General features: G+C 38.8%; 1 protein-coding gene across 1 annotated transcript; it reads right to left on the bottom strand.

Annotated features, from left to right (window-relative positions):
• Nucleotides 1-1,021: 1,021 nt before the first annotated feature.
• Nucleotides 1,022-25,461, bottom strand: LOC104543493 (kynureninase-like; the record flags this gene model as incomplete). The annotated part of the gene is made up of 6 exons (XM_010188120.1): nucleotides 1,022-1,341; nucleotides 2,340-2,570; nucleotides 5,630-5,715; nucleotides 7,200-7,252; nucleotides 24,523-24,596; nucleotides 25,363-25,461. Coding segments are annotated over 6 exons (696 nt in total), but the record flags the coding sequence as incomplete, so codon positions are not given.
• Between the last annotated feature and the right edge of the window lie 1,555 nt (nucleotides 25,462-27,016).

The raw sequence follows: 27,016 nt of genomic DNA, 5'->3' as shown, positions 1-27,016 counted from the left end.
GGGAATTTTAGAGCACACGTATATACTCTGAAGGCCTCTGGGCTTCCATCTGCAGCAGGAGATGGTCAAAGAGTGAAAATTTCGACCAGCAAAAATGCCCTTGAGCCAAACTGGAATAGTTCTCCCTTCTTCCTCCACATTTTTTCTCACCCTTGAAGTAGAATAAAAATGACTCTTTCATACCAAAAAGCACACACACAGAGTATCATCAGAGAGAAATTTTTAGTTGATTCTTGAAGAAGGGTACACAATGTCTAGCTACAGACCTAGGATCTTAGTTGCCATTCATGCCAAGGTGTTAACTGTATCCTAAAACAACTCTGGGCAAAAAGTTAATTGAAGATAAGCAGTTTCTCTTTGTTGCTTTTAGCTGTCTACTGCAAATCTCTGTAAAAAATTGGGCCACACTGTAAGTTAACAATGAGATATTTTGCTCCTGCATACACATTCTGCCTAATCTGAAATAAGCCTTGTAAAAACCGCAGTGAGTGCTCGTACAGCCCTTCAGACTTACACACATTTAAAACTGTTCTCAGCTTTCTCAAGCATATCATCTCCATGATGACTACCTAGAAAGATAAAGAGTAAATGGCTTTTTTAGCCAAATGTATCACACTAAGGAAGGTACCTGTAATGTAAATTCATTCTTCAATTAAACCATTGATTAAACTCGAATTTAAAAATGTTAGGCGCTTTGGAAAATTCAGTATGCAGTTTTGAAACAACTAATTGTTCAACGTTTCTTCTTCAAGTATACCATGTACTTTAAATAGAATTGATAAATTAAAAATGTAAATTGGCCTGTATCTTTTAACGTTGGTGATTTGTCTCTTTTCCACTTTTTATTATGCATCATTTTTATAATAAAGAAGGGATTTCTTTTTTCATTCCTGTTCTAGTTGATAGCAATTCTTCCATGCTTCTCAGAGCTAATGTAATAAAACTACATAAAATGTTTAAGAAAAGCCCCATTAAAATATACAAAGCATACTAATTCACGAAGTCAAAGTCAAAGCAGAGTGGAAATATGAGCTTTAATAAAACTATGTCTGTTGTAAATAACTATTCAAGCACAGACATTTTTTTGCAAATTGCATGGGAAATAGCTCAGGCTACTCGCAGCAAAGAATCGCTCAGCGGGATAAATGCATCTTAGTCAGAAATAGATTAAAAGATACAGCTGAGCCATCAATAAGACCCAGATAGTGCAGTATTGTTTGCTGTTTGTTTTGAAGATGTAATTGCGGATCCCAGGATTTCAATAAATCTGTGCACATCACGGAAAGAATTGTAGAAAGGAACTGGGGCAACACGAAGAGCGTTTGGTTCTCGCATGTCACACTGCAAAACAGAAAGGGAGCACTTAGTAAATTCAGGTCACTTCATATCTATCTGTCACACCGTATTTTTGAATGTCATCCCTGTCTTCAGGGAAGAATGACTGGACCACCAAGGAGAGACTTTGAGGTCCCCAAGAAACTACTGTGAAGGGAATTATTGGGAAGAACATAGCAAGAAGAGGAGTGTATTGCCTAAAAAATGATGAGCAGGACTCTAGCAGTGCCATTGAGGGGCTCCAAACCCTGTAATTTACCTATTCTTACCTATTATTTACTAATTACCTATATTTACACCTACTGCAGCCCACAGCTGAAAGAGGCACGGAGGTGACAAAAAAGTCACCACGAAACAGAAAGCTGCCAGCAAGACAGAGTGTCTTGTATTACAGGTACAAGCAATATCAAGGGGTTTGCAGTATTTTTCTTTCCCTCTTTGTGAATTTGAACATTTTACTGAATAGAATAATCTCTCATATTTGAAGCCTATTACTGCATTGCAAAGACAAGCCAACAGCATAAGGCCCCGTGCCCTCTTAAAAGCAGCAGTTCCTGGAATTCCCTGGCAGCACCAAAACAGCAGCGTATTTAAGCCTAGAAGAATTGTCCTTCGGGGACACAAGTCACCAGCAGAAATAAAACCCATATTTCATTTCTACGGCATTACGCTATCAGCCTCGCCTCCCAGCATTCCTAAATCACCAAATACGAAGCCTTAAATTTAACTTTTATTCTTTTTTGAGCAGTGCTCACCAGTAACTGTGCCACTACATGGCAGTGCCATTCAGTGGCCTCTTTTTCTGAGTGCTAAGACACATCTCTAAGGAAATTACAGCTTTTTAATTCCTCTGCCTCGCCAAGAGCAAGGGTTTGGCCATTTGCTTTTTTTGGAAAGAGTATATTTGAATATGAGTCTACATTTGAATAAAAACAAGATTATTACTTCACTGCAGTGCAGGCTCACAAAACAGCTCATAGGAAGATGAACTTTGATTTACTCACAGCTACTCCTCTCTTCTCCAGCTCTTTAAACACAGATTTGATTGGAAGGGAAAAGGATAGCGTGAGTTGGCATCCTCTTTCCTCAATCCGAGACGGCGTGACTATTTTTACAAAGGGCTTCTCTGGATTTGTTTTATCCTCACTGTAGTAATGTTTTATCAGGTATTCCAAGTAACCGGTGAGGAGAATGGATTTCCTTCTCAATGCTTTCATTGTGGTTTGACCAAAAACCTGTAACGTTTTTAATTCATTAGAATGATAATGCATTGTTATAGAAAATAAAAAGGAAGTGAAGAAGACCAAAAGCATAGCAGATTTCTCTACACATTATCACTGGAATCAAGAGGTAATAGCAGACAGACATGGAGGGACTGGGCTTTTGAAAACACAGGATAATGTTATTACTTTAGATAATGAAAGACATTTCTATCTGCTGTTAAAAAGTTTTGCACACGGCCATATATCCATAAATGAACTTGTACACAAAACCAGTTTGCTAATAGAGCATTCATTTGCTTATCTGAAGATGATCCATAAATTCTCTATACATGCAACAGGACTCTATGAAACTCAAAAAACACATACAACCTTTTCCTTGTATGTACCTCAAGTAACAAAATCCAAGGCTCAAGACCAAAAACACCATGACCAATCTACAAATTCTTGTCTTTGAGAGCACAAAATTTATACTAATGTATGGACTTTACTGCTTTAAGTACTGTACAGGTTCTGTCTCTATTATTTGAAGCAAACAAAAATTATTCACTTGATTCTGATTTAATAGATCTATGCTCTTACACATCTACAAGAACTGGTGAGCTGCAGAAATCCAAAAACATCACAAGACATGCAAAAGTGATGGCTTAAAAATGGCAAAATAAATCAGGGCAAGGCAGAGGTCCTGTAAGAAAATCCACGATCTTCACTCTCAAGAAATCACTGCTCCACTCTGAAGGAGTAACGCTTTTAAGATTACTTATAACGTAACATGGAGGAGGTAACTGCAAAATCCTTGACAAAATACAATAAAGTCTATTTTCCATAAGCACCTGGAAATCACTGTTTTGTAGAATATCTGAAGTATCACTCTGTGATTCTATCATAACCACTATTTAGAACAAAAAAAAACCCCAAAAACCCCAATGTTTTTTACTGTGAAACAAAACACAGCTGCTGTAAGGCAGACTTTGCATGGTGAAAGTGCAGCTGTGGGAATAAATTTGACAGGGACCAGAGGCACAGCAATCAGTACGTGCACAGGTCACCAGAAATCTGGAGGTGCTTCCCTTGCCACTGGGGCAGGCAAAGCATCCTCACAGTTGCTCAGCATGTTATGGAGGTATACTGAAGCCCTACCTCCTGCTCCTCGGGGCTTCACAGCAGGATGAGGGATGGATCTCCTTAGGCTGCACACAAAAATCTGTTTGCTCGGGCTTTGTGCAAGGAATATTTGGCCTCCTGGGTGAAATTTTTGGAAAAAGATCTTTTTGAATGTGGCTGCAGAGCGCTCCCCTTTTTTCCATAAAAGGGAGCAGCTACTGCCGTAACAGTCACTTTAGGCATTATTGAGGAATAACATGCATTAACACTTGCAGTTTTCATTGTTTCCATTGGAAACACTGCCTTCTGCTTAATGTGTCCCAGTGAAGGTGGCATGCAATTTCACTAGCCATCTCTTGCCAGACATGAAAACTACTTTGTTTCCCACTGTATTAGAGCGATTAGCACTGGGAAATCCTGGCTGTGCCAAAAGGTAATGCAGGCTCCGAAACGGGAGGCGCTGGAAGCTGCTCCAGCCCTCATTGTTTGCGGCTCCCCGCAGCGGGCTAAATGACAGCAACCCACACAAACTGGAGCATTGACAATCTGGGTCATAGCAGAAGAGCGTTCAGCTCATCTCGGAGGTCACATAAAGTTTAAAAAAATATATTGGATGGTTAAGGACTAGCAAAATAAATTGCCAGGCAGAACAAGAAGCATCGCTGTGCCCTTTGCAGTCCTTCAGCATTGCATGTAAAGCTGGAGAGAGCACAATTGGTAATTTTCTGATTTTGTTTGCTTAAGATACTGTTTTTTCAGTAAATAAAGAGGGGTATACAGTGTATGGGCATTGCTCTTTGTTCCAGCATCAGCTTTGCTGTTACACTAGCATTAATGGAATGCCAGCAGAAATAAATTTCTCCCATTTATGCTGATGGCAAAACCTTGCTAACCAAGGCTGGCTTGAAAAGCAGCTTAGGAAAAATTTTAATATAGTAGCATATGTAACACGCAGTAGGGAAATCTATGTGAAATGATCCTTTTCATCCACAAAGACCTAGAATCTTGCATTTCAGGGGTAAGCCATCCATAAGAGAAATGGTGCTATGTCTCACTATAAAACGCAGCATGGTACCAGGGGTTTGGAGAACAGCCCCATGCCTTCAGATGAGGCTGTGTTTGCTCTCCAAGGTGGACCAGAGGCTTTCAGCACATGGGTGGCCTCTTGCCAGCCAGGAAGGGATCAGCTCTGTGCAGCAGGACTGCCCTTACCACAGCCATGATCTCAGCAATGAATAAAGAGATGGGTCAAAGATGTGGCTGTGCTCCTTTGGCCACCAAAAAACTTACAAAGAGGTGGAACAAAACCCAGTTTGGAGCTATACAACACTCTTACAATAAGACACTCTTACAATAACTCTTACACTCTATACAATAACTCTTTTAGGAAGCTTTCGCAGACAGCTTCTGGTTTTTCTGTCTGTAATAAAAGGGACTAAAGCAGAGAACAGGTTCCCAGAACCACTGGTTCCATTTAGACTCCAGGACACCCTGTGACCACAGCCATTTTTCTTTCATGAAGGAGCTAAGTCTGTTTTGCCCAGGGAAACTATATTGTAGAAGCAACTCTGGATGCAACTTTTTAGGGTTACGTGGTTCTTTCCCAGGAAAATGTCTAATGGCATCCTTTGCATGAGTCACTCTGAGTATCTCATTGGGAAGAGCTCCTGTTTGAGCCCATAAAATCCAGGAAAAACACAATGCCTTCAATCAGGCTTGGAGGTGCAAACCTCATGTATATGAGGTCCAATAACAAAGTTTATGAGAATCATGAAGGGACAGGTGTATTTATTAAAGGCCTTGGGTCTCTCAGGGTTGTTGGGGTTATTTTGTTTGTTTTTCATTTTCTCCTCTTCGCTTTTTAACTGTTCTGCAATTAATTTTTGAAGGGAGACAGCAATAAAACACCTAACATTCATTTAACATTTTTACACTCTCAAATTCAGGCTCAAAGTAAAGCAATTACTTACCTCTAAACTAGCTTGCAGAGCACAGACCAGTAAAATTGGAGGATTCGATAACCGAAATCCATTAATTCCTTCACTTAGTTGCAATTCTGGAAAATGAATAACTTATGTTAGTGTTTTTGATTTCTTCCTTTTAATGGATTGGACCTTATCTTGAAGTCCGTCCCCACGCAATAAAATATTTCACTAATGTGGCCTGTAGGAATCAGTCATTAAAAGGAAATAGTAATCTATTCACCGCTAATACTTTTAACTTCGAGAGAAGCCCAATTTTATCCAGCGGAAGACCTCATTAGGAGCTTCATGGGAACCAGAGAACTGCGATTAATTTGTTTAAATGGTGTGTGTGTTAAAAACCACCTTTACCCTGGAATCTCTTTCAGTCAAACCAGAGAAATTCCACGTTGGCGGAGGCGCCACGAGCAGGGAATCATACTCCTGAATTTTATTAAACTGACGAGACACGTGGGAGACCACGTACACAGCTCAGCGTAGCTCCAGGCCACAGAGGAAAGTTGCGTAGACTTTCGGCTGTGAAATGTCACAAAATCCATTTAATGGACCTACAAAGCCTCACTGTAAGTTCTGTGTCACCATTTATATTTCATGCTCCAGCACCAGAGCAAGACGTTGTGGAGGAGATGCTTTCCAGTTACAGCAGACTGGTTAATTTTATAATGATCGTTGCCCAACTTCTTCCCTATAAAATACCCATGGAAGTGAATAAACAAGGTTTTAAATTCTTCGAACAGTTATTTCAAGGCAATTTGTGTCTCCTGCTGGCTTTTTGCAGTGCCACTTTCTTATATTTGGTCAGGAAACAGAGAGCAGACTGAGGCTATTAGAGAGGTGTTCTGCAGCCAAAGTCACATCAATAGGCCCTGCCACAGAAAATTAAGAAGATATTAAAAACAAAACAACCAAACAAACCAAAAACAGATTCTTTCTCCTCTTGATCCCTCAGGATATTCTCTTTGCCATACTTTAAAATGAAGCTGAACAGTCAAGCTGTCAGGTTTGGAAAAAAGTCCTCATTTCATTATGGGACAATAAATATTTAGTTATTTCAGAGCAGGTTTGGTTTTGTCTTATAACCCAGCCTTTGCTAGCACAGAGGATTTGGAGATGCTGAAACATTAGTGGTATTTCATGACTTATGTCAGGTTGCCTTACCTGTATTTATATAATTTCTCATTAATTCCAGTGGAACTAATCCTAAATTAAGATATCACCCAGGTGAGTGTTAGCAGAACCTCGCTCCTCAGAGATTCATACATTTAATGCACTGAGATCCTTTGAAACTTTCATCCATATTCTACATCTGCATTTTGAAGGTATTTCAACAAAATATCTAGAAGCAGTCAGACTCATATGCCCAGAAACTAAATTTATTCCCACATTTATTTTGTTAACTCCATTGTATTACATATTCAGGATGAGTTTAGCTTAATACCCTCAACATAAGTGAGCAAATGCAAAGTTTAAGACTTTCTGCACAAACTACTACAAAAGTGAAGTTTATTATACATAAATACATCACATAAGTTAAAATTGAAAGTGTAAAAGTACATACTGTTTTCCATGAGGAATCGTGTTTTGAAGTCATGACCCCACCAGCCAATTAGCCTAAGGTTTTGTAAAGAAAGTAAATTAATAGCAATCTTGGAATAATGTCTTTTAATTTAGATTTGAGAGTTAAGAATCATATAAGTAAGATTAGGAGTTAAGAAATGTATAAGAAAGATTAAGAAATACATACATTTTTAAGAGTACATTGTATTTCCAACAATGACAAAAAAATGCAATAAATTCTATAAATAGCTAACACTAAAAACTTAATATTACTATTTGGGAATTTCTCCTTTAACTACTAATGATAAAATGTACCACATCTTTCACTTAAATTTGAGAAGAAACTTCTTCTCAGTGAGGGTGACAGAGCACTGGCCCAGGCTGCCCAGAGAGGTTGTGGAGTCTCCTTCTCTGGAGACATTCAAAACCCGCCTGGACGCCTTCCTGTGCAACCTCATCTGGGTGTTCCTGCTCCGGCAGGGGGATTGGACTGGATGAGCTTTTGAGGTCCCTTCCAATCCCTCACGTTCTGTGATTCTGTGATCTTTCAATTTAACTATTGATTTCTAACAATATCTCTTTTGTCTGAATTAATTTCACAAAACGAAAAATAGAAGAGAAATATTTCCAGTGTTTTGTTCCAAGGCATTAAAAATTCAAGCCTTGAGCTTAAGTTAATGAATACTGAAAGCTAAAAGGGTTATAAAATCTGACCTAGTTTCACTGAGAAAAGGAATTGGTGGTGGACAGCAGGCAGACAACAGGACCTCGAATGATTGCGTGGACATTGCCTTTTCCTTACTGTGAGACAGCAATGTGAATCCTGAGTAAAGCTTTCTTCTTCTGAACTGAAATTATTATTCAAAAAACTTTAAAATAAAAACCAAGCCAGTTTAATCCAAAAATCATTTTGTAAGATAATATCCAGAAAAAAAATAATAAAAAACCTTACAAGAAACCAATTAAAGTTGAATTTATTCTGAAGATCATTTATCTAAGCTTGTACATTAAAGATGACTTTACATTATTAACTCGTATTTGTTGAAAATTATGCTCAAGGACATAGCTATAAACAGCTTTCTAAAGCAGCTGGATCCACTGAATCATCCAATGCCCAAGGTGATAAGGTCAGTATTGCAAATCAAGGAGTCTCTCCCAACTCTCTTGGGTTGTCTACTTCTTAACTCAGTACACGGTAACATTGGTGACTAATAATATCAGCACTACTTGAAATTTGCTATGTATCAATGCTATTACAATATTAGGAAGTGACCACCACAGTCTCCTTCTTGATCTTCTAAAGACTGGACCTACTGGATACTAATTTTTCCAGGGCTTTGCTCAGTTTTCTCTGAGCTGGGTAGCAGAGTTGTTAGGAGTGAAGCCTGGCAAATGTTCCAGATTTGTAACAGTAAAAACATCTTTAAGTGAAACTCACAACAGATCAGCCTTCCTGGAAGCAAACAAGAAAAAAGAAAGTCACTGTCCCTCTCTAAAGCAGGAACGCTTCTTTGCGGTATCCTTAAAAAAGCTTTGCTCTGCAGAATTAAGACCACATTTGAGTTAAAAACTTGTTATATGAATACTGCATAGTGTAAAATAAAGTACTTCATATTTCTGTGTAACAACACAGGTTTTATGTTTGCTTCTATGGAAGGCTCTGAGCTGCATCCAAACATAGCATATACAGAAAAAGCATGTTTTTTCTTTATTGCTGCATGATGTTTTTACTATTCTAAGACCCATGAAAATCAATAGTGCAATATACATCCATTTCAAGTAAGATATTACATTGCCAAAACGAATATACTCCAAATAAAGTATAATGCATCTTCTGCCCAAGTTACTGATGCTTTGAATCATAAAAGATATTCCAGCTATTTAATATGAAAGGTATAATACATAGAGAGTGCTTTACGATAAACCCTGAATATTGTATGTTACTACAACATACTCCTGATGTCAACGGCACACACATTCCATGAATTCCAAAAGTTTTAAGCAGAAAAAAAATCCATGGGAAATACAATATTTGAACTATTATTTTGTAGCAAGGAGAAAACAATACTATTTCCTATTTGGACCCCGTCCTAAAGTCAAAGACAAAACAAACATCAACCAGAATATTACCCAGCTCAGGCCTGATGAAATCACTCTGGTTGCATTTTGAGTGCTGAAAACTTGTTAACTCTGAAGCTGGCTTAAAATCAGACCTCTGCTGCAGCGCCACGTTTGCAACTTCGAAATTGAAATTTCGGAACGTTTCCAAAATGACAGAATGAAGGATTTTTTTTAATGACAGTTTTAGCTCTCTTGCCCTTTCCTACCATAACTTTGACAATTTGCTTTTTTCTTTTTTCTTCTTTTTTGGCTGTTCTAGAACTTCAGAGGTGTCACTGCAGGATGTGCACTTTGAGGCAGCTCTGGTCCTACACTCTCATTGATCTAATGGTCCATATGGATGTCATATTATTTGACATTTAAGTTGACAGGCTTCAAAGTGTGGAAATTAACAAAATCTTTACAAATTAGCAATTTGCTGTTTACAATTTTCTGTGAGAAGTTTGAAACGAGGGTTGCCACTGCTATGCCAAATTTCAACCTGTTATGATGCGAAATAGCTAAGGTGTTAAACCCCAAACATAAGGCTTTATAAATGCTCGCTAAAAATAATAGGCAATAAAACTGCACATTAAAATACTGCAGTAAAATGTCTTATTAAAGAGTTGTTACTCTGCATGCAAAATGAGTATTTTGAAATGCAGGCCCCATTTTGACTATTCCTGCTTCAAAAACAAAGACAACAAGATCTAAATTGACTTTGAATTCCAGGTCATAATCTTCGCAAAATGCATAATGTGGAAGGCTCTGAAAAGCTTTATATCATGTGGTTATGTTTAAAAAGACCTTAAATTTGTTAGTAACTGAACTCTAGAGCTATATCCTTTTCATTGCACATAAAACTTATTTTGTGAAGTGTATTAAAAATCAATGTGTCTGGGGAGAAAAGGGTCTAATTTTGCCAGCGTCTCACTCTAAACCTTTGAGAATAACGTTTTACCGGTCCATGCCCTTTACATGTCAATGCATCCAAACTGAGCCCTTGTTTTAACACTGCCCTCGTACCTGCAGCCGCCCAAGGAGCATCTCCACATCTAACATCTCTCCATCCAGCAGCAACAGTCAACATGAAACCCATTCGCAGAATCACAGAATCGCTCGGTTGGAAAAGCCCTCTGAGATCATCATGTCCAACTGTTCCTGTCTACCCCCTAAACCATATCCCTAAGTACCTCGTCTACCCGCTCTTTAAATACATCCAGGGACGGTGACTCCACCACCTCCCTGGGCAGCCTGTTCCAGCCTCTGACGACCCTCTCAGTAAAGAACTTCCTCCTTATCTCTAACCTGAACCTCCCTTGGCACAGCTTGGTGCTGTTTCCCCTTGTTCTATCCCCCATCACCTGGGAGAAGAGACCAGCACCCACCTCTCTACAACCTCCCTTGAGGTAGTTGTAGGTGGGGATGAGGTCTCCCCTCAGCCTTCTCTTCCCCATTGCAATCATGCCAGAAAAGAGAGTCAATTAGTGATGAATCAGCTGTGGGTTTTTCTGTGAGGTGTTCATGTTTTTACAAATCCACTTCTCTAAGAAAACAACTTTTAAACTAAATAATGCGTTGCTCTATTTTTTGCCTCAAACAAAACCCACATCCTCATGGCTTGATAACACTGAGGCTTTCCCAGGTTATTCTGCAGCTTTCCAGTCTATGCATAGAAGCAGTTTTTAGATGTGCTACAGAAAATTTAAAGCAAACTGTTACTAGCTCAATTTCATGAAACAAGCGGGCATATAATGAAATATTGCTGAAAGGTTTTCAGATTCCTTATTTTTACCCCAAAGTGTTCTCTGGTTTTACAGATCAATGAACAAAGATTTCCTGGGTTGGAAAATGACTCCAGAAAGAGACAGTATCCTCTCATTTAGTCATACTCTCTTTAAGTGTATTTACACCAGGGAACAATCCCTTTGATAAGCATTTTTATTTAACTCATTTTCCTCCTTCTTATCTGTCTGCGTTAGGCTGAAGCACTGGTTGTTCATAACTTGAATCATCTGGTTTGTAGTGACATTAATGATGCAAGAGAGCGGGATATAATGATCATGATGTATGTGCCGTGTAAACATCAAAGACGATCCAGTTAAAGAACACAGAATAATACAAAAAAAATTCCTTTGACCTTTGCTTCGAAGTTACAGATGATCATGCTACTCATTCATAATTTACAGCCTGAAGCAACATGGGTCTCATTTCCCTCCTTGGCAAGGGAAAAAAAAGAAACTCTTGAGTAGTGATAGAGAAAACAGGGAAATACTATTAATGTGGCCCAACTTTCACAGTCCAGGGCAATGTGCTGGAAGTATCTTGTCATCATACTGTGGGAGAATTCATTTTACATTTGTGAGAAAGCGTGTTGACAAACTACAACAGGAATGCAGTGTGAAATTAATAATACTTTATATTACACTGGGCACAGAACAGTTTGTCTTCTCTCTGCTATCGGGTCACAATGCTATCTAAAACTTTCATACTCGTTACTTAGATTGTATCTATATTATGAGCATATACCAGCAAAGCACAGTATGTCTATGAAACCATAGATTAAGCTAAATCATCATCAGGCAATTTTGGGGAAGGCAGTATCAGCAAAGCGGCTGGTGCAGCTGCTGGGTGACAGCTAAGTTCTTCATTCACACTTCACTTTATTTTTGCAAAAGCTTCCAGTTGTTGGTGAAGATTTGTTTGAGTATTCATGCTGCTGTTCTAGCTATGAGTAAGAATCAACTCTGAGGAGTTAACGAGGTGTCTCCCGGCTCCCAAAGTCTGCTACACAAAACTGAGGCAGATACTATGCTATACCTGCAAAAGCTGCCTCGTGCAGGAAAAGAAACAAAAAGACCAACAATAATCATTAAGTTTGGTTTCTTGCAGTCCTATATGTCCCTGACACAACTGGCTGGTTGAAGAGCACATCCATAGCACATCCATGCCGAGTGCTTATGTCTCACGACAGCTTTAAGGCCTGTAACAGAAAACCAAGAGGCCCAGTAGAGTGTGACACAAGTTTGGAGAACAGAGGTTCTCCAATATCACTCCATTAGCAGAAATGTGTTAAATAAACCACCCGTAAAATCTTAGGAATTAGACTGCAAAAGAATACAGAAAGTTTTGGGGCTGGAGCCAGCCTGAAGCTAGAGACAAAATACATCTGACCTCAGTCATGGTGATTTGGCCATGGTTGATCATCATCTTGCTGTCCAGGAGAACCTGGTGACACCACACCAGTGGTGCCACATCCAGAGTCCACCTCTACCTAGTTTTTGTGTTTCAAAAGGCAGTTTAAAAAAAAAATAATGGTATAGCCAGCTTCCAAAGACCAAAATTATTCCTTAACGTGCTTTATGTTCATCTATGAATCTCCAGCTCATCTGGAAGTTTACTTTTAAACCTTAAAATACATTCTGCCAGTGTCCTGGGCTCCACATAGCACAACAGAGACTGAAAAAGCAGTCAGGACTCGGGTTCTGAGCAGGAGCATCTCCTAATGCTGCTGCACTCAGAGATCAACCACAAGAGCCAAACTCTGTATATACAATCAGTTGTATCACCTCCTCAAAGCCACCTTGCTCACTTACCAGCAGCTCTTCGCAAACCCTGAGCACAGACAGGATCCCCAGGCTCAAGAGCCAGGGCACAGTCTTTGCATTCTACTCTGCATTAATTTTACTGCAGTTTTCTAATTGCAATTTTTTATACTTTTTAATTTCATTTTTATTGCATTAATTTTACTGCAAACACATGAGCACGATTATGCTTCTTCGGATTCAATGCCTAAATTTAGAATAAACACCAAGAATGACCCCCCCCTTTCCTTACAAGAAAACAGAAGAAACCTCTCATTGCTTTACATAACATATTTTTGGCTCACTGACTGGAGTCTGAGAGCGAGTTTCAATTTTCTTTGCTATCACAGACTTGTCTGACCACGGATGAGTCATTAGTCTTTCCATGCCTCAAGCCCTCATCCCTAGCAATGCTGCTCAGTACTGCCCTGACTCTCTGGTGAGTGGTGAGAATACATTTGTTAAAACATTTTCACATACTTAGTAATGAGGGCCATGTTAGAATGGAGAAAAAGATTTCCTTGGAGTATCTTACACTGGATTTTTTTGAAATACAGATATGGAAAGGGGATTTGGAGGTAGTGGCAGACGCCACTGTTTTCTTTCCCTCCTCTCAGTCTTTCCTCAAATTCTCCTCTCAGCCTCAAAAGTTATTTCCACTGTCAGGTTTCTCTTGAGCTCAGAATTTAATAATTTTCTTTATCCGTATCACTTTACTGGGATTTACTTCAAGAAAATAAAATATAAATTAAAAAAAAATATTAAAATTTCTATTGCTTAATTCCACATGGTGTTTTACAGCTGTAACAAGACTGGAGCCCAAGCGAATGGACAATGTTATTCCACTGTAACTGTGTCCTTGCTGTACTGGAAACCACAGCAAGGTCCTGCTCTGAGCCAGGGCTCCACTGCTGACAGCTCTCTGGAAGGGTGAAAAATATTTCCAACAATATTTGGTTTGGGGATAAGGGGTCTGTTTAATGAAAACAAAGAATAATTGAAAAGTGACTCCCAGTTTCATCGCTGAAATGCAGAATTCAAAGGTTTTAACTCCCCTGTGCAAGTGAAATTCTCCATATACTGTGAAGCTATCAGTTGTGGAGTATATTTTATAGTATATGTCTAGCCCCTGTTAGAAGAGCAATGTTTGGCAACCTAACTCTCACTGCCTCCTTCAGAAAACTTTTCCAATGTTGCCAGAAGCTATATTTAAAGCCTCTTTTTTCCCCCTTCCTTATATCTATTTAGATATCCTCCATCCCAAATGGTAAGATTGAACTTCTTTCACTATTCTGTTCTGTGCAACGTGTGCTGTTAATTTTAAGTAAGATCTGTTGTTAGAAGTAGAAAAGCTTTTGAAGCCCAGGTAATTATTAGCCTCAGACTTCTGTAGTTTAGGACTTGCACGTACTCTGATGCTTTCCTTACCCTTTTCAACTCATTACAAATGTTTCCTAATTATTAAGCATATGTGACTTGTGAGCAATGCCATACATTATTAATGGACCAGTCTCTTAGAACTCCGTGAAAAAAAAAATCAAAACTCCTTATGAAAAGTTGCTACTGTGAAAGTAGTAACTTTTCATATTTAATATCAATGAGGCTTTACTTTGTCAAAAGACCAAAGTAATATGATTGTATTACAGGCTAATAGCATGACATTTTTCTTCTGCTAAGTAGCTTGCATTTTCAGTACCATCTAAAGGGAGACAATTTTTCTCCTCTATTTTGAGGCTTGTCTTGATTAAAAAATAGCTACATTCACTTTCTGCCTAGCAGCAAATTTTAATGGCAAAGACCAAGATCCTGAAAAACAGTTCCATAATCTAAACAGTGACACTCACTTAACCATGCAATGGGTAAAATGAAGAAATCTCTGCATTTGAGTAATCATCCCTTTTCCAAAAGCAGCCAGGCAGCTCTCAGCTCCCTGAGCTTTGCTGTTCTTCCAGGTGGGGAATTTAATGCAACCATTGCCACAATTAAAGAGACTCTTGGCTGAAAAACCTAAGCTGTTTGGTCAATCAAGTGCAAGGTGATTTACAGCTGATAGGTATTTGAAGATAAGAGGGTGCACACGCTCCTCTCGAATTGATTTTTTCCTTGTTAGTCTTTTAGACTCAACACAAGTGGGAATACACCAATTTCAACATGTCCCTCCATATTATCCCTCCAGGTCAAAACAAAAAGGAGATTGAGTACACTTTTGTAGCAGGAAACAAGCTGCTGTGATCGGGGCATGAGAAAGAGAAATGGCTGCGATGCTGCGAATCCAATCAGGGCCCCTTGGAGTCGCTCTCCGCCAAGCCTCCAAGGCGCCCGCGGTGAGGGATGATAATTTCATTCACCATGATCAGGCAAAAGAAAGGTATGATCAAGCAGCAGACAAAATTGGAGCCTAAATTAAATCCCGGGAAAAGATCTCACAAAAAAACAACCCCTTTAAGGCTAATGAAGTTGAATTAAAAACTGTTAAATCAGCTTACGAACAACTATTATCACAAAGTGCTCATGTATCACTTCCACTAGCCGAATATCAGCTGTATGAAAAGGGGGAATACAGCCAACAGTGTGTTAGCACATTTAGTAAAGGGAAATCAAATATTCTGCCTAACACCAGAAATTAAAAATCAAGCGGGGAGCCAATTTACCCATTGAGATATTAATAAAGTTCTCAGCGATTTTATGAAGTATTGAATAGTTCCCAATTATATTATGGTGATAAAAAAGCATACTATATTCTCTGAGAATTCAGTAATATTTCCTAGGCTGTTTCAAATAGATTAAATTAAACAAGAAGCGAAAGCAACAGTCTCTCCTAGAGGTACTTTTAAATGTGAATTCTGACTTAAAGGAGACTTGGGTGGTTTTGATTGCTATGATACATTTACTGAACTACACAATCTCCTTGATCCCTTGAACGAATCTTTGAGGGGACAATATCTAGATAGATTTCTAAATAATACATGTATCTGACTGAACTGAAAGATAAAAGTTTTAAGACCTGGGAAGCTGCACTTCCTCGGGTCTTTGTTGTTTTTGAATACAATAGTCACAATATTAATGCAAGACCTTTATCATACCAGAATACTTATTAGTTAAAATGTAAAAGTTATCACCTCTGCTCTTTGCCTGAAACAAGAAGCAATCCACATTAGATGAGATTTCTTTTTTTCTTTTCAGTGTCAGTGGCTGGAACTAATTGAATTCAAAGTTTTAAGTGCCAGCAGAGTTGCTACAGAACCCAGTCGTTGTGTTACAAAACACTTACTAATACTAAGTGATACTCGAGGAGAAAAAAACTCAGAGTTTATTGACCTGAAGTCTAAGACATGCAATCATTAAGGGAGAACAAAAATGCGCATCTTTCATAGCTAAAAGGTTCCTCCTCAAAGAGTTTAAATTTCATCTATCACTAGAGAACATGAGGTAAATGTGAGTTAGGGACTTTTCTTTACAGGGCTGTAGTTGACTTAACTTTAAGTAGCACATAAACTACCAGTATTTTGGGCCCTAAAATATGCTTGACATGAGGTCCAACACTGGTTTCAGGAGCCCCTGAGCTCTTCCCACGGTAGAAGAAGGTGAGAAAGCCAGTGGATAAGGATGCTTGTATGGGTTTAATCTCACATCACAAACTACCTGTATCTGCAACAGTGACCACCAACATACACTGATCAAATCTCCCTGCAATGGGTTGCTAGAAAGTTAAGTCAAAAAACTGTCAATGAAAACAGAGGGATGCTAAACTGAATTAGGTTTGGAAATTGTTAGGTTTTTGCTCAATAAACTGTACAGCATCTCACAGGAAACTGCTCTTCAGACACCTGAGCACTGCATTTCTGTAGCTGCCCTATAGTTTCCACACAGTAGAAGGCAGCAAAAGACAACTGCCAGCAAGCACTGCCAATGAGTTCAAATGAGGAGTGGTGGCTGTGGTAGCAAGGAATTACCATCAGCAAACAGCTCGGAAAATAAATATTTCACAAGTGGAAAATGAGAGGAAGGGTGGCTTAAAGAAAGTGGGCAACAAGGAAAAATGAAGGTCTCAGAAGCTCCTGACTCTGCAGAGATGTGTGGAGATGGGCAAAAAGGAAAGGATGGTAGGATGTGAACTTGCTTTGCTCTCCCTGATGAGAACATCTTCTCCTGGCTGAGTGCTGGAGAGATGGTGGTTCAGCCTGGAGAAAGAGGGGGTATGAGGACCAGAAACCCCATGAACAAGTGGAAACAAATAAGCACAAGTGTAAACTAGGCAAAAAAGAAAACCCCCACACAATTCCCCCAGCATGCACACACAGAGAATACCAAATTATCAAGAAATAAAGAGGGTGAATTATTTCCTTAACCTGGCCAATGACCTTCCAATTACCTTTAAAAATGCTTATGGCTTGAATCAGGTGCCGGCTGTGATATGAATCACGATCTGAGCTGCGTGTGTGATCCTAGAGCTGCGGCTGAGGCCAGAGAGGTGTTCAGCCAGGACAGGGACAGAAATAGCTCTGGGAGACATGCAGTGCAGGAGACCACAGCTGAACCAGTAAGTGACAATTACAGGACCATACTCCAGGGGATATAAATGGTAAAAAAAAAGGTAACTGTATTAATGGCTCAAAAGTATAATGGATATTGCTGGTACTTTCAGCTTAGAGCAATTTCAAGGCATACCATGATCTCAAAGCACATTCAGTGAGGAAGAATTAGAAACAATTCCCCACTGTGGGCTAATGAAATAACACAAAAGCATGAGCGAACCTCATTTTTAAAGGACATGTGTAGACTACAGCTTTAAATAAGAATCTTCAGAGAAAAGCTTCATAGAAAGCACCAAAAGTGGAAATCTGAAGTAGGAAAAGTGAAAAACGATCAAACACTGAAAGTGAGTCAATATCTAGTAGAAAATCCCAAATGCAGAATTACATTAGTTCCAGCACATTTCTGCACAGAGGTAAGAGAAAGCTTAGTGGAAATGGCAGAAGATTTACTTGATGCTTTTTGTTGAAAATAAACTTTGTCCTCCCTAAGAGAGTAAGGTTCTGTGAGGTGGATATAGAAAAGCACAAATTGAGATAAGCATAAGAGAGGAGACAGATCTCCAGTTGTGACTAATTAAAAAGGCAGGCAAAGAACGTTTTCTTTTCATTTTGTTAGAGGTGTCTGACACCAGCTCAAACACTGCATCTCTGGAAGTTCATTCAGCCTTCTCTTATTGGGGAAAAATCAAGACACAGCAAACTGCTTTCTAAACTACCTGTCTCAAAGTGGAGAACTGAGGCACAAAGAGCAGCCAGATAACAACACACCTCCTTTGAAGTAGGGGGAAAAAAAAAAATCACAGCAACCATACAGACTCAGAGGAGAGCCCCAGGATCTCTTCCTTGCTAGTTAACAGGGATGCAAGAGTTGCCCCCAGGCTACGTTCACCTTTCCATCAGGCTAAGCCTGTTGGGTTCCTTTCATGTATTGAAGTAGTTGTGTCTTACACCACCTGGTGAGAAAAATGAGACGTGGCAGATGGGAAAGCACATCCTCAAGGAACACCACCACCTCCCTCTCGTTTCCAAGGCTGGGAGTGGGTATGGGCCATGGCAGAGCAGACAAAACAGTGTGTGTCCAAACGGCATGGCCCAGAAGATGCATGAGAAGTTTGAACCTCCTTAGATCTAACGTGTAAACTCACTAGCTTAGCGATTACTGAAGAATTAATACCATTATAGATTATAGCAAGAATTTGACCAACCTCAGCCTTTAAGTAAAAATTATTTTTAAAAAAAAAAAAGCTGTGATTAACATCATGATTTACATGACAAATCTTCATATTGTTGGTGGAGTTTTGAACAAACAGCAAGTTGTCACGCAAACATTTCATTATAGATAAAATCCTCAAATCTGCCCCCAGAATACCTGCGGATGTCTGCAGCCAAACATACCTATGCAATAAATATTATTTTGGAGAGGATATGACTCATACAAGCTAAGTACTTTTGTTTACTTGTTTATCTCCACTTATCCCAGCATTTTGATGCCTTGATAACAGGAAACAGCCCAGCACCACAGTTTTGGAAAACAGTGCTTTATATATTTGAGAAATTTGACAGGAGCCATGCCTCTGATTTTCCACATGCTCCATTTCAAGATTTGAGCTTTCAAAACTAAGAGTAAACATCTAGGTAGCATGGGAGTACACACAGGGAAGGAAAACAGCACATTATTTTCACTCGTACTCCACCTACCCTATCGGTGATGCCGACTTGATATACAGAACATTTACTTGTACATGGTCCCATAAGTTTACAATTAGACATACAGCTCCTCTCTCAAAGACCTTAAAATCTGACCAGGGCAAAGATGACAAAACTTAGAGGAAGCCCTTCAGGGAGGAAACAATGAGAAGATTATTCATAATGAGAAAAGCAGCAAGATTGCTTGAAGATACGGCTTAATTACAAGGGAGGATTTGAAGGAAGATAGAAACAAAAATGCTTGACAGAGAGCAAGGAGACAATCATGGGAGCCACATAAAAGGATATGCAGAGCTGAAGAAATGAGGATGGGAACAGATGATGTGAGTGCACATTAACCTCTCTCTTTTTTTCTCTGGGAGACTCACTCCAAAGTTAAAAAATGCTCTTGGATATTTGCCATTCGGTTGGTGAATCCGAGAACACACCCCTGCAGGCACATCATGGGTCTAGATTGGCCTAATAAATCACTTGTCCCAAGACAATGCAATTAAACCTAATTAGCCAATGCCTTTATTCCTAAACAGTCTCTTCCCAAGGGAGGTTTTAACTTTTGGTTTCTAAATTAGCTCAAGGAGCTAAATTGCTCTCATCTCCTTGGCAAAGAAACAGTGCATTTCTACCTTAGTATGGGATAACTTTATGCACTTTGGGACGCACATTGCACTCCACAAACATTTTGTGTATACATTAGTCCACAATTTGGGTCCAGTAGGACCAGTGACAAACCCTTCTGCAGACAGCAGGGGGTACACTTCCACCTGTGACCACTGACTTTCCACCTTGCTGCCTTCAGAGCAGGTCCCTAGAAGTCTCTGGCCTTGAGATACTCAGAGCTGATAGACTCCAAAAATCAGTCAGAATTGAACCATCCTAATCTATTATTCCTAGAAGCATTTTAAATAAGAGCAGGTTTAGTTCTTTCCAATACGACAGATATAAAACAGCCTTTCCAATCTTTTTATGGCTGTCCTTTGCTCCCACTGTGCATTGCTCCAAAGCCACATTATTTTCAGCATTTTCACAGAAGCTTCAGGTATTTAGTCAGAGATTATGTGGCTTTAATTCAAAATAGAAATAATGTGATTTCTCCTCATAAATCAATAAAATAAAGAACAACTCAGGTGGAGCTACCACCCCTGGAAGGGGTTGACCAACCTCTTGCAAAACAAAGTTACAGGGCAGAAAGGGTCTGCGCTGGAGGTGGATTATTACCCAGAGCACCTGGGTAACATGAGAAGGGAGAGATGTATGGAGCTAGAAAAGCTTATTTTTGCTTAACTCACACCGGAGTAGAAGTTCACATACCAAAAAATCTGTGCAGGTCTCTATGAAGAAGTAGCAAGAAGCCATTTGTGCTCTGGCATTTTCTCTGGAATCAGGACAACAGAAAGGAAAGTGATCTAAGAGAAAGAGTTGATACCTTACTGCTGTCCATGAAGAAATTGTCTGAAGATAACTTGTGTTTCTCAAAGCTGGTATGAAATAGTTACCTTTTTGTTTCTTGTTCTTTGATACTTTTTTTTATCCTACAGTAAAAGCCGACACGCTCTTTGGGCATCAGCTGCTTCCTGCACATACAGCATTTCTTCACTTCACACAAACTTTTTATTTTTAAACTCTACCTGCTGCTAGTCTGTGCTAAAGTTAAGTCTTGATAAATCCTTTCATTTTAAACACTAGGCTGTGCACAGTTTTCATTTAATCCTCTGCCAAGGCTTATTATTATTCTCCTGGCTGCTTTACATACATTTATTTCCCTTTCATCTTTTTTAAATTGTGCCTTACTTTTTCCTTACAGGGATTTGACTAGGAGGAGTTTTTCTTTTTCTTCTCCTATCTCAGGACTTTGGGAGTTTTTCCCCTCCTGTCCCTTATGGCAGCTGACAGCAGAGCTGAAGCCACTGCACCTTTACAGCTGCAGGTACTCTGCTGTGAACCCCTGACTTCTCCTGCTCCTTCCATGCCAGGCGCTCACCAACATCCACATTTTGCTAGGGCTAACTTGCTTGGTGGATTTTAGTTATCCTTCTTTTTACAAATGGAAAAACTGAGAAACGGGAAGAAAAAAAATAGAAAGAGAAAATTTTCTGAAGCCGAAAAACGTAGTCAAGCAAAATTTTGGTGTTAGTTGGTCAGCTTAGAGCTCTCTGTGTCTTGGCAACCTCCCCTCCACAACATAACTGCATTTACGTGGAAACTTGGTAGCACAGAATCAGCCTGCATGACCAGTTTCAGTAGTGTTTCATAACTCTGCTCTGTCCAGGTCACTTTTTATTTGAAACCTTCTCCTAGCACGATTAGCCAAGAATATATTGCATTGAGATATATAGAGCAGGTATTAAAAAAGCTATTTGAGTATTAAAAGAGACTTCAAAGAAGGTGAGATCATGAGAGAATGGAGATATATTGGACCCATATATGTCAGATTGATTCAGTTTTACTGCTCTAGGAAGACAGATAGAGGACCAGCAAAGGACTACCCAACATACTTGGGTCCAGGTGTTAATTAGGACAGTTACAACATGTAACTTTCAGACCCATGGCCCTTGCAGTGAATTAGAGAACTATCCCTAGCTAAGCCAGGGAGCGTAAGACAGTATTTGCAGTGACAAAAAACAAGGGGACACACGAGTCGAGCCCATAGACCCCATCTTCTAATTGTCACACCTAAGGGTGCTCTTGGGTATAAACTCTTTTCCACCTTTTAAAACTCTTGTGGGAAGCTTGCACATCCATAAAGAAGAGAAGTGGGGTTGGCATTGCCCTACATCTGCTGGGATGTGACGTGGCATTACTGAGTAACACCAGGTTTGGGTTGCATAGGTTTGCCGTTAGGCACAACCTTGGTCTGCAGACTCAAAGCTGAAAGCAGTTTCAGCATGGCCCTAACCTATAGTGGTAAGGCTGTTAAATAAATTAATAACCCTTTCTCAAGTTGCATTTTAAATAAAGGAGCAGCAAATAACTGTTTTGTTGTCCAGGGAGCAGGTTCTGGATGGAGCAGCTGGAGGGGAACCCAGTTTCTGAAACTGTGTAGCTTGTTTGCTTATGCTGCTCTTATTAGCAAGACAAAAGCATACTCATGAAATTAAGGGAAGTTAAAACATAATACCTGAATGCTTTTGGTGATGGGCAGTAGCTGGTCTCAAGGGTTTAAAATCAAAATTTTGGATTGAGCTGTTCAATTTTCAGTAAGTACCCAAGTTGTTTTTGCCTCAGTTACAGGCAAAGGCACTTGGCAAACGTTCTAGGTCTGCCTCTCTGAATTATGGTCAGAAAATATATTTCTATATAAAAATACAATACATTATTTCAATATAAAAATAACTATCTAGTCAATAGCTTGCAGAAAACCTGAAGTATGTGACAAATTAAAGAAATCTATACAGAGAGGTAAAGTGACTTGCATAATATCAGCCATGAGTTAAAAACAATATTTCAGACAGTTTAAATGAGAAAAGGATAGCAGCTGGATTGGAAGTTAATTACCCTCTTATGTGCAGGTTGAGATGCAAAGAAACCAAGTGCTTGGTGCTGCTGTGTTGGAAGGAAGTGATGTGGCCACTGGGTGTCATCCTTGATTCAGATGACAGCCAAAGACTTTTCAGCTACAACATAAAACCCGCAACTTCCAGAGCAGTTAAATTCCACTCTATTTGATTGTACAACATACAGCAAATTGCTCTGCATTTAAATCAGCTATAAAATTGAATACTTTGACATAGACAAATTCTCCTTTGTCTCACTGCCTTATTTGGAGACCTGAAATGGCTGGTTGATGTGGAAAAGAAAGAAAGTAATGCAACCCAGGCATATTAACTACAAACAATTTGATGAGTGATTATCAAATCTCAGGGAATATGAAATAACTATGATTAAATAATGCAGAAGGTCTATGTAGGAAGTCCTTAATTGGGCCCCAGGCTGAAAAAGTCCATTTCATACAGGCAATTGTATTTAAGACATTTAGTATCCAGATTCAGTACACAAGTTAATGACTATGTATGAAGAAGCTGGTTCAGGAAAAACTAATTTAAGCTCTTACCTACAATACCAAGCTTGTACCCTCACAGAAGTTTCAGAATTTCATCAAGGAGGAAAAAAGACTTAAAGTCCTTGAGTTTTATTCATTCCTCCTATTGCTATTCTGCGACTTCAAGCTGGCCCACAATTTTTTCACTGCTCAGCATCTTCCAGCTTCCCACAGACAGGGCCCAGAGGTTTGGCCATGAGAGCAATGGGGCTAACAGGAAAGCAGAAAGAACCCAAAAAAACTTTCCAGAAGAAATACCCAGAATATTTGGAATATTTTGCCAGTGTCCACATGAGTGGATCGAATCAGCTCGCAGCAGGTCATATGTCATCCTAATGAGTTTTCTGTTATGGGTGACTGAGAGGAACTTATCAGTGTTATTTTGTTATCTACTGGGAGTCTAGACAGTCTGAAACCAGCACATAGCTCAGCGAAGATGCTTATTATAATATTATTTCTCTCTGAAACCTGATTTAGTTTTCCTTCTTCAAGCTGAAATAAAAGTAAGCGCCAGCAATTTCTCCAAGCATTACAGCCAGAAAGAAAAGTTTACATTTGTTGTTGCATTAAAAGTAATAAACCTACTGTTCTTAATATGCATACATAGAGTACAGTCATACAACTTTTTAAATAACAGGTATTTTTTTTTAATGCACCTAACCTCAGTTGATAGCGCAGCTTTTCATGGATTATACAGTCTTTGAGAACACAGATCTCTGTGTAATGCTTCCTAGCTTTACCAGTGGATATAATTTTAATGAAAACATGCCAGTATTAAAGAGCTATTAGACAGAGTTGAGATTGTCTTTGATTTTATTCATCAACCAAAGACTTCAATGACTAAAAAAAAAAAATCCATATTTAAAGGAAGATGTTAAATATTCTCTTTACATTAAGCAGTCTCATAGGCATGATTTAAGTTATTTGGTTTTAACATTATAAGCATTCTCTTTTATGATTACATTTAGTTCAGAACTGATAGCAGACTATAAAGAGGAAGTTTATTTAAGATGTGAGCATGTGCATTATTAATTTAAGAATTTACTATAATTAACATAAAACACCCTATCTGAGGTAAAGTCAGATAACCAAATTACCTAAACTTGTACTACCCCTTTTCATTGAAGTGATAAGTCAGTAAAAAATATTAGCCCAATAAGGGAGTTTTGAAGCAAGGAATTTCTTCTGCATCTATATATATATACACATACATATGTATATATACATATATAGATACATGTGTCCATAGTCTATGAGGAGGGCTATGTACACTTTCCCATTTTCAGATCTCAACTCAAAGGGAAGTTATTTTCCTATTTAAACTTCAGAACACCTTTTATTTGGGCATAGAAATGCACTTACGCTGGTTTAATACTCCGGGAATGCTTCTCATGAATATAGGCAGCAGCAAGGCCTCCTGCTCCAGAATTTAAATACTGCAAGGAATAAATCAACATGTACACATTGTGCTCATTATCTTTAAAGTATAGCTTTCCTTCCCTCACCCCACTCTATAAAACAGACCAATTTTAACATTTCTAGTGGTTTCTAACTGCAGATCTTAGCATTTGTCTTGAAGTGCTGATGTAGGTAAAAGCAGATATATTTTTTCAGATTAGTTTTGCAAATATCTTTCTTGGCTTACATATGATATCTGAAGTCTAACAGACAAAAGACTAGAAAATTGAAGTAGGGTTGAAAGAATCCCATGTAATAATACATATAGCAAAGTCATCAAACAATTATTCTGACTATGTCTGTTGATTCTTAATTTCAAGAGAAGTCAAAGGAACTAAAGATACCTTGTTCTATTATCTGAAATTATTTCATATTCTTTAATATTATTTAGGGATCACTTAAGAAAATCCTATAGCCGCAAGATCTCAGTGGAGGAAATAAAAGAAGAGCCTCTGACACTGTGACCACTGAGCAAAATGTGTTTCGAGCAGATGTTTAACCACCACTAGCACCGTCTCACATTCACAAGACCTTGCAGGTCATTGACACTATTATCTTTTGGAACCTCTCATAACAAAACCAGCACTAATGTCAGTGTCCCTTGTCCTCATTTTGGCTGGTTCAAAGATTCAGCCAAGTCTTGATCAACAGTTCAGGTGCAGTTCTTATTCACCTGACCTGTTTGCTGACCCATCATATGAGTAACATTATGGAAAATAATCTCACACGATGAAGCTATTTTACCTTGTAGGAGCACCAGCAGGCAAAATCTACTCCCCAGTCATGCAAATGAAGCTCTACATTCCCAACCGCATGAGCCAGGTCAAACCCAACAAAGCAGCCCTGCAGGAAAGAGATAATTAATATACTACTTATCAAGATATTCATCATTATAAAATTATTTTGGAAAAAACCTACAATCTTTAGAGCTTTACTTTCTCTCTATATAGATATGCTCTAAAGTGCCATCTGTTTTGAGTTATTACTAAAAACAAGTTTTCTGTACCATAGATAGACGCAGAAATCATTTATTAGAAATCAATTACTTTGTGGGCTTGTCTTCCCAGGAAGACAAACATCCCATCCAAGGATGTCTGGATATGATTTGCACTCCTAAGCTTTTCCTCATGCAGTGAAGTGGAATCACTTGAAATAAGTATTCTGAAAGAATGCATAATTTCAAACTGTTGTATGGCATGACAAGCTCTAGGCAGAGACAAAACATCAATGTACATAATGATGCCTGTCACTCATGAACAACTGCATTCCGCTGTTTACTTATACTCAAGTACAAGTAAATAAGTACTTAAGGTCTCCCTGTTATTTAAGCTATGAGGATCTGGCTCTTTGAGAATCCAAATGGGTGAGATAGCAGATGTACAGATCAAAAAGCAGCAGTTTTACACACCAAATAACCACTGGATGGCAGCATTTTTAAACTAAAGTTTCTTTCAAGCTTTGCTATTCATTTAAGTGCAGAGGAATAAAAGTGCTCTTTGTGCCTGGACTACAAATTAAGCGCTATTTTGCATTTTGCTTTTAAAACACAAACAGCCTGCTTGTGCGCAGCATGGTAGGAATAAGAGCAAGAGCGCAGACTTCAGAAAAATCAACGTCCAATAATAAAACAAAGGATATTTTTAAGAATCCCTTGCTGTTTCTTGCACGAAGGGAGCCTTAGCTAAATTATTTAAACAGTACTTTGGTATATTTAATCTTCTGTATAAACCAGATAACAATTTGAATGAAGCAGCATTTTAAGAAGATGTGACACACTAATTCTAATGGAGGCATTGGTGAAGTTATCAGCTTGAGAAGCTGCTCCAAAACTATGAGAAAAGAACCTTAGCATTTGCACGATCTAAACATTTCATTAAACAAAGCCAAAGTTCCAATAAATAGTCTGGGCTTCACAGCCTTGGTGGCTTTCCTTCACAGGGACACTCAGAAGTGCATTAAGAGAAATCAGCTGAAATGGTGAAGCTGGTGCGGGGAAGCTGAATGCCCGTGGGAGTGCTCAGTCAGAGATAAAATGGCCTTGGTTCAGAGAAATAAGCTACAGCAAACTAAAACCAATCTGCTATTGAACGAGGAGGTTTTTGTAGGGTTTTAAAGCATTAACTTCAAAACTTCAGTTGACTGGATTTAAACGTTTATAGGTATCCCATCGTAGGTATGTTCACACGAACTTTTTTTGAAGGATAGTCATGAGAGATTAATGGTTGCAGTGGAAACCAGCAATAACACCAAAATATGCTGAGAGTCTTGAAGAATGTACAAAGCTGGCAAAACTAACAAAATTAAAACAGATAAAAAAGCAGTAGTTGCTCATTAAAACAAAAAAAAGTCCATAAGAAATTTAACTCCATGGTAAGTCTTGTGTTAAAATCAGTTGTCC

This window comes from Mesitornis unicolor, unplaced genomic scaffold (assembly GCF_000695765.1).
Source record: "Mesitornis unicolor isolate BGI_N332 unplaced genomic scaffold, ASM69576v1 scaffold617, whole genome shotgun sequence".
Lineage (NCBI taxonomy): Eukaryota > Metazoa > Chordata > Aves > Mesitornithiformes > Mesitornithidae > Mesitornis > Mesitornis unicolor.
Note: the sequence above shows the minus strand (reverse complement) of the source record. Positions and strands in the feature narration are given on the sequence as shown.